We start from the raw sequence: 8368 nt of genomic DNA, 5'->3' as shown, positions 1-8368 counted from the left end.
TATATATGGCTTTAGGTTATAGGGTATTTTTAAAATCACTTATTAGAATTCTATGTTATTCATTTTGAAATTTATGTAAAATCATTTAAAATAATTTACAATCTCACCAAATTACAAGCTAATTTTTTTTCTTCTTAAAATTAAAAAATAAACAGTTTCACCAAATAATCTAAAAATTAACTCAAATCTCTCAAAAATCTAAAATTTCCAAAATCTCACAAAATCCTCGCAAATATGTGTTTCAATACCTCTAAAAGAGATTGTAGTGGAGTGAATTTTATAATTTTGTTATTCATTGACTGTGTAAGTATATAAAAAATGTTTAAAACATTAATTCCTAACCAATGATATAATAAATAAGTTGATATCATATGTTACATGATATTTTCAAAGTCTCACATATATAATAAATTATTTGAAAAGATTGTATTTTTTATATAGTTAAATCTACTAAAAAATTAAATCTAGTAGAAAATTATCCAAAAAGTTGTAGATTTGAGATGTAGATAGTAAAGTTAATTGTTTTTTGGTATTTAATACCTATAAGATCAAATAGCTGGAGTAGCTCAGTTGGTTAGAGCGTGTGGCTGTTAACCACAAGGTCAGAGGTTCGACCCCTCTCTCTAGCGATATTTTTAATTATAATTCCTTTTTTACCCCATGGCCAGTTCCACAACGGAACATTCTCGACAGACCAAAAAAAAAGAAAAAAAAAATCGAAATCTCCAGAACTCTCTCGTTCCTCCTCTCTGTTTTTAAAATTTTCACCATGGTCACAATCTCCAATATGCAAACAAACAATTCAATCAACGGAACTCTCATAACACCTAAACCCAATTCAATTCTATGGCGGAAGAAGCGAAATCCAAAGGCAACGCCGCCTTCTCCTCCGGCGATTACGCCACCGCGATAACTCACTTCACAGAAGCGATCAACCTCGCTCCGACCAATCACGTCCTCTACTCAAACCGATCCGCTTCATACGCTTCTCTCCACCGTTACGAAGAAGCTTTATCAGACGCGAAGAAGACTGTAGAGATTAAACCCGATTGGTCCAAAGGTTACAGCAGATTAGGCGCGGCGTATATCGGATTATCTCAGTTTAGCGAAGCGGCTGATGCGTATAAGAGAGGTTTAGAGATTGATCCGAGTAACGAAGCGCTTAAATCTGGTTTAGCTGATGCGACGAGATCACGAGGAGGTGCGAAGTCGAATCCTTTTGTTGATGCGTTTCAAGGACCGGAGATGTGGACGAAGTTGACGGCGGATCCGGTGACTAGGGTTTATTTGCAGCAGCCTGATTTTGTTAAGACGATGCAAGAGATTCAGAAGAACCCTAATAATCTTAATTTGTATATGAAGGATAAGAGGGTTATGCAGGCTTTAGGGGTTTTGATGAATGTTAAGATGAGTGGTTCGGGTGGTGATGATATGGAGATGAAGGAGGCTGATGATTTGAGGAAAGAGCCGGAGCCGGAACCGGAACCTATGGAGGAGTTGAGTGAGGAAGAGAGGGAGAAGAAGGAGAGGAAGGAGAAGGCGTTGAAGGAGAAAGAAGAAGGGAATGCTGCTTACAAGAAGAAGGATTTTGAGAGAGCTATTGAATGTTATACTAAGGCGATGGAGCTTGATGATGAGGATATTTCGTATTTGACGAATCGTGCTGCTGTCTATCTTGAGCTGGGAAAGGTATTGGTTTCGAGTTCCTTTGTTTTCTTGTATGTAATGCTTAGTTTTTGTGTTCTTTGGTGATTGAGTGGACTTCTGGATAAGTCCTAGACTTGGCTTAAAAGTTAAAACCTTTAGGAGCTTTTAGATTAAGGAAGGATATCTAGGGTTGATGAAGTAGCTTGTTTGTGTAGTGGTATAGCTTGTCACTGGTTAGTACATTTTTGATGATTGTAATGGGTTTTGGACTCGAGTGTTCACTTGTTCTGAGAGTCGTATACTTGGTTACTGGTTAACTCTAGATGAGGTAGGAAACTAGGAATTTAATTTTCATGTCATGATTGCTTTTGATAAGTTTGATCTGCTTCTTGGTGTTGGAGATATGAGTTTGTTAATTTGTTCTGAAGTAAGGGATATATTAATCTCACTTGAATAAGTCAATGTCTAAGTCATATCCATTGGTCTATGTGTTCTTGCATTAGTCTAGTTTGATCAACGGTTGGTTTATCTGGATCATACATGCATATTGTAATGTTTTATTGCTTTTCTCAAATGTGAATCTCTTTACATGGATATCAGTACAATGAGTGCATTGGAGACTGTGACAAGGCTGTTGAAAGAGGCAGAGAGCTTCGTTCTGACTTTAAGATGATAGCTAGAGCTCTAACTAGGAAAGGATCTGCACTGGTGAAATTGGCGAAATGCTCACAAGACCTCGAACCTGCGATCGAGACTTTCCAGAAAGCTCTAACAGAGCATCGTAATCCGGATACCTTGAAGAAACTTAACGATGCTGAGAAAGCCAAGAAAGAGCTGGAGCAGCAGGAGTACTTTGATCCTAAGATAGCTGAAGAGGAACGTGAGAAAGGTACTGACTGATCCTTTGTTACCATCTCGTACAACGCGGTTTGAAATAATTGGCCAGTTTGGTATAACTGTTTTGCATTTGACATTCCTCTGGCGACTTCAATTTTGATGCAGGTAATGGATTCTTTAAAGAGCAGAAGTATCCAGAGGCAGTGAAGCATTATTCAGAAGCAATTAAAAGAAACCCGAACGACGTGAGGGTAAGAGCATGTTGCATGTTGTGCTAAGCACATAATTCCAGAAAATATGGACTCTAAAGTGAATATTTTTTCCGTCTTTAGGCATACAGCAACAGAGCTGCTTGTTACACAAAGCTAGGAGCATTACCAGAAGGACTGAAAGATGCTGATAAATGCATTGAGCTAGACCCGAGTTTCACCAAAGGATACAACAGGAAAGGAGCTATTCAGTTTTTAATGAAGGAATACGATAAAGCGATGGAGACATATCAAGAAGGTCTGAAACATGATGCTAAGAACCAAGAGTTGCTTGATGGTGTTAGAAGGTTTGCAAGTTTTTCATTCTCTCTTCGTTGTTAAAGCTGACGGAGATCGGATTAGTGAAAGTGTTGGTTGCTATGTTGTCTTTTCAGGTGTGTGGAACAGATAAACAAAGCAAACAGAGGTGATCTGACACCAGATGAATTGAAGGAGAGACAAGCCAAGGCAATGCAAGATCCAGAAGTCCAGAACATATTGTCGGATCCAGTGATGAGACAGGTATACACAGAGATGAAAATTGTGTTCTTTCTTACTCACAGGATGTGTCTGTCCTCGACTTGTTTGATGATGTCGTTTACATGAATTTTGCAGGTATTGGTGGATTTCCAAGAGAATCCAAAAGCTGCACAGGAACATATGAAGAATCCAATGGTAATGAACAAGATTCAGAAGCTGGTTAGCGCTGGTATTGTTCAGGTCCGGTAAATTGGTAAACCGGATTCGTATGTTTGGTTTGGGTCATGCTTTGGTCAGTTTCAGTTCTTGTGTCTCCTGATTTTGTATGGTTACTTTTTAGGATTTCCAAGAGAATCTTCGTAACTCATGTGTCCCTTTAATCTATAAAGTCAATTTAGACAGACCTCAGGTTTGACAAAAAAAAAAAAAAAAGACAGGCCTCAGGTGCATTGCACGTTATGGTGATCACCAGACCGCTTTAGATCTTTTAAGTTAAAAGAACAACCAAATCAAAACACTTATTTCGATTTGACTTGGTTTGGTTTTGTCATCTCTATTGTGGTGCATCTGTGAAACGTAAACCGGTGTATAAGTGTATCATGGTTTAGCATTTGGTGAAAAAGAAAGAGATTTATATATATATATATATATCGTAATTGCATGTTTTGAAAATGTGGCAGAAAAAAATCTAATTTGTTACCTCCATGATTGTACCTAATTTTGTTTATTCTTTTCCAAAAGCTAAAACAAATCCGAAGGGTTTATTTAATAAACTAAAAGAGAGCACTAGGGAGCGTACACATACGTGGAAAGACGTAAAAAGCGCTGTCATGATTCAAATCTTTTAAAATGCTCAATTTTTTAAATGTGTAAGAGAAAATGTATGCAAACCTTTTAACAAAAAATTAGAAAAGAAAATGTATGCATGTGATGAAAGATAACTCATTTGTCTGTAGGAAACGTTAGTGGTTTCATTCGACTGGCTCAAAATGGTGAAGATTATTGTATGAACAATTACAATAATATATTGAATATATAATTCCTTGGAATATATGTTCATTTGAAGTGTTTTAGGGACCAGTATAAATGTATAATTAAGGAGGACCGATATAAAGATATAATAATCATATATTCAACTTGAGCTCAATTTAAAAAACCAAATGAATAATCTATTTGAGAAATCTCAATTAAATTTTTTTTTTTTTGTGAAAAATTAGAATAAATTACAAGTCGTAAATATATTGAGATGTGGCTAGGAGTACAACCAAATAATGTGACAATTTTTTCCCCACAAACCCAAATCACATTTTTTGTTATCTTTACTCAAGTCAAGACTATCACAAAAACAACAAAAATTCCCAAGACTACACATATCACCAAAAAAAAGTAAGTGGAGAAAGAAGAATACAAAGACACTAGGAAGAAACAGAAAGATATGACAAAACCTAATTAAAGACAGAATATTAATTTATTAGACGAATCTATCTATGACTTCTGCCGAGCTGCGAACCGGTTTACAAGAGCCAATGCATTACTAGTAACTCGAGCCACATGAACCACTCGTCTTCTAATCGCTGATTTCACCGCACCATCCATAACCTCCCCATCGAACCCATCAAGACACGTTGTCTCATCCGTTAAGGCAGCACTAACCCAAGTCTGAACGTTACTTAGCCGCCACAAGAACTCGTCCCGACCACGACCGGATCCATCCACTTGCTTCCACTCCCTCATCGACTGAACCAACATCCCTAAACTGTCTCCAAGATTCTCAACACAATCCTTCACGGCTAAGTACTCTCTCCTTTTGATTCTCCTGGCCTTAGTCAGCTTCGATACGTAGATCGTCGTGGACTGGACACGGACTAGAGTAACCGCTAAAGCGGTTTGAGCTAACCGTTTTTCGTTGCGGCGGATTTTGTTGGCGAAGGCGGCGAGGCATTTGACGCAGAGGGTTTGGTAACGAGTGACGTGGCATGAGGATACAATGAAGTTGATGCTGTTGCTAGGGTTTGGTGATGATGGAGGTTTGGCTATGGCGGATATGGAGAGTAGTGGAAGAAAAAGTAGAACGCAATAGCAAAGATGGGTTAGCTTTAGTTCCATTGGTGTGTGGAGGTTATGTGTGTTGTGTGTACGTGAGTGTTATATATATATATATATTTAGACGAGCAATACGTATTGTACTTTCCCTAGAGATATTGTTTACAAAGGACCACCTCTTTTAATGTTTTTTTAATACGAATTCACATAGATTATAATTTATTTATTTAAAAAAAAAATTAATATGAAGTTTCGTTTGTTTTTACTGCTTCAATTTAACCTTTTCAGAAAACGATAAATAAAAATAGTGTTACTACCAAATTAAATTAGAGAATCATGATGTTGTATACAAAGATAATTAATTTGTATTAGGCGATCGATCACCGGTGCTTTATTTGTTTTCCTCATTTAGATTTATAATGTCGAAGGTGTATCTAGATTGGGGAGGAAATCTTATTATATTTAGTACACTATAAATTCACTAGTAGAAACCACTTTTATAATTTTCCCATATATACTTTAAGTTTGGGAGGAACATACTGTAATATATAGCACAAATTAGCTAGTGTCTGTCTTTCTACCATAGAAATATGTAAAAGGGGATATGGTGGTCACATGTCTTCTTTATTTAGCTTTTGCATGTTTTACCATCTTTACATATTTTATTATATCTGTTTATATCTGTTTATATCAGATTTTATTATTTGACAAAAACTCTGGTGGTGTTTCCCAGATTTACTTTTAAAGTTAATACTTTCAGAGTTTAAAATGCTATCTATGTCAAATTGTCCAAGGCTACTAATATAGTTAGGTACTAAGGAAAATACTTGTAAGATTTGGAAGACTTAGAATTGATAATACAATTAGTCTAACCTTAACCATCATTGAAAAAATAAAATAAAATTTTAAAGAACTTCAACTTCTAACATCAAAGAATATAATTGCAATATACTTAAATAAATACTAATTTAAAAGAACTTCAAATTCTGACATCAAAAAGTATTTAAGAACATACTTAAATACTAATTTTGTGTTTTGTTTTTAAGAATGCTTATCAGTTCAGATTCATAATGATATATATTTACTATGCTAATTCAAAACATGGAAGTATATTTAAATTTATTAAGTTTGCAATCAAATTACATTCCCTTATTCTTCATGATGTTTACTAGAGTGCAACGAGATATAAATTTCATACATCTACGGAAATCTCTATTTCTTCTAATGAACATATTGCAAAGCTGATACAAATCTATGGCTTGCAAAGTTGTCTCTCTCAACAATCGGCAATCACAAAGGGAGAATCATAAATAGTTCGATGTCAAATATAGAAAGAGAAGACATATACAACAGCCGAAACGGTTCTGGTAAACACAAACAAACACAACAGTGAAACTCCCAAATTCTCAGTTACACATTAGCACAACAAACAAAAAAGAATAATACCTTATCAATTGTTATCCAAAGAGCTTAACATAAGGTCCAACGAATTCTTGGGAGGCGGATCGATCCACATGATTTGACGACGACACAGTTCCATACAACTCTGCAATTCATTGCTCGGATTGTTCATGCTTTCATCAAATGAATAGGAAACACAACGTTCGCCATCGTATCCCAACCTTGAGAAATAGACTTTTTTCCTCATTGATGGGAGATTAGTTCTCAACTCAGAGTTATGAAAACCAAAAAACATCGTCAAGCCATGAAGTGTAGTCTTCCTCACCTCCTCCCAACTCAAAGAGACTAATTATACACCATTGGCATCTCGATCATGCATGCAAACATTACAAAGAGCTCTCCTTCTTTCTCTGCCAAGGCAACTGTTTTCGTCTTCCGTCCATATCGCTCTCTATCGTAAATATACGGGCAATTGCGTTTACGTACACAAAAAGGACTCCACGTACCAGAAGATGGGTGAAAGTTAAACAAAACTCCTTCTGTGTTGAAGCAATAGAATCGATCCTTGTGGTAGACAAGGTTGCTCTGCCCATATATCAGTGTTCCATAACAAGGTAAGGTAGGAGCAACCCACTTAGCATCTCCAGGATGGCAAGTGTTGATCTTGACAGAGTTTTCTAAAAACCTTATCGCTACCACCACACAGTTATCTGATGTAGGAGGACAAGAGAAAGCAATCTTATCAAAAGCCAGCTCACACTCTGGCAAGGTTATGACCTCCCGTGAAAACAGATTGAAGAAGAACACGTCTTTCGATCTTGGTTTATCCATAACCATAAGTAACCAGCCATCTCTCAAGTAATACACAGTGGACTCAGATAACTCTGGCAAACTCAAAGTGTACAAATTCCACTGTAATGGATCGCGGAGTTCAACCAACTTGCCACGTTTGCGAAAACACATAAGCCAAGGATGCTTTTCCACTACACGGACAGGTACGGCAGCTTCACACCATGACTTACAAACAGCAGATGCACGGATGTTGTCTTCTAAGGTAAGATAAGACATTATTATATCTAGGAGTTCTGATGGAATTGGTCAGCAAAACTCGGATTCATGGACTTCGATCTACAAAACAAACTGATCAGCTTCAAATTAGGAACTCGTGTCTTTTATTTCAACAACTGATCCTACCAAAACAATAAATATAACATCAACAACCACACACAAAAAACCCCAAAAAGTTTCGGATTCAATAAAATCTATTAATATCATAGAAACAGTACACTAGATTCATTTCAGATTCGATTCAATTTTTTGCCAATAAGAGAAAAAACACTATCGAACTTCTCAAATCCAATACAATTGAGAGAGAGAGGGAGAGAGAGAGAGAGAGAGAGAGAGAGAGTGTGAGAGAGAGAGAGTGTGTGCGAGAGAGAGAGTAACAAACCCTATACATGAGACGGTGGCAGGAGACAGCGAAGAAGGTGACGCCATTTTCGGAGACGGCGGTGGACTTTGACGGGACAACGACACTGGCAGCATCTTAAGACACAAAATTAGGGTTTGTTGTCTCTCAGTTTTAACACTCAAACAATGTCGTTTTGGATTTGGGCTATTAAAGTGATTAGGTCTTCAATTTATATTTATATATATATTTATATATTATCTTGGGTAAAATATTGTGACGTTAATCATGACGTAAATAAACG

At 36.6% G+C, this 8368-nt stretch overlaps 2 protein-coding genes, 1 non-coding gene and 1 pseudogene across 3 annotated transcripts; 2 read left to right on the top strand and 2 right to left on the bottom strand.

Annotated features, from left to right (window-relative positions):
• On the top strand, window positions 556–629 carry TRNAN-GUU. The gene has a single exon. It is a non-coding gene; the product is annotated as a tRNA-Asn (tRNA).
• On the top strand, window positions 697–3744 carry LOC104737246 (hsp70-Hsp90 organizing protein 3). The gene is made up of 6 exons (XM_010457376.1): window positions 697–1689; window positions 2248–2536; window positions 2650–2735; window positions 2817–3040; window positions 3128–3254; window positions 3348–3744. The coding sequence occupies exons 1-6, from the start codon at window positions 847–849 to the stop codon at window positions 3459–3461; spliced, it is 1683 nt and encodes a 560-aa protein (XP_010455678.1). The 5' UTR covers window positions 697–846; the 3' UTR covers window positions 3462–3744.
• On the bottom strand, window positions 4432–5339 carry LOC104737245 (21 kDa protein-like). Its single transcript, XM_010457375.2, has one exon. The coding sequence runs from the start codon at window positions 5316–5318 to the stop codon at window positions 4698–4700; it is 621 nt and encodes a 206-aa protein (XP_010455677.1). The 5' UTR covers window positions 5319–5339; the 3' UTR covers window positions 4432–4697.
• LOC104738416 lies at window positions 6509–8026 on the bottom strand (annotated as a pseudogene).

This window comes from Camelina sativa, chromosome 13 (genome assembly GCF_000633955.1).
Source record: "Camelina sativa cultivar DH55 chromosome 13, Cs, whole genome shotgun sequence".
NCBI lineage: Eukaryota > Viridiplantae > Streptophyta > Magnoliopsida > Brassicales > Brassicaceae > Camelina > Camelina sativa.
The sequence above is the reverse complement of the archived record's forward strand: the minus strand, read 5'-3'. Positions and strand labels throughout refer to the sequence as shown.

Excerpts from the sequence above, each read along its gene's own strand:
- LOC104737245 (XM_010457375.2), bottom strand. The coding sequence starts at position 5,318 with ATGGAACTAAAGCTAACCCATCTTTGCTATTGCGTTCTACTTTTTCTT.
- LOC104737246 (XM_010457376.1), top strand. The coding sequence starts at position 847 with ATGGCGGAAGAAGCGAAATCCAAAGGCAACGCCGCCTTCTCCTCCGGC. Across the intron at positions 2,537-2,649 it reads TGAAGAGGAACGTGAGAAAG|GTAATGGATTCTTTAAAGAG; the intron begins GTACTGACTGAT and ends ATTTTGATGCAG. Across the intron at positions 3,041-3,127 it reads TTGCTTGATGGTGTTAGAAG|GTGTGTGGAACAGATAAACA; the intron begins GTTTGCAAGTTT and ends TTGTCTTTTCAG.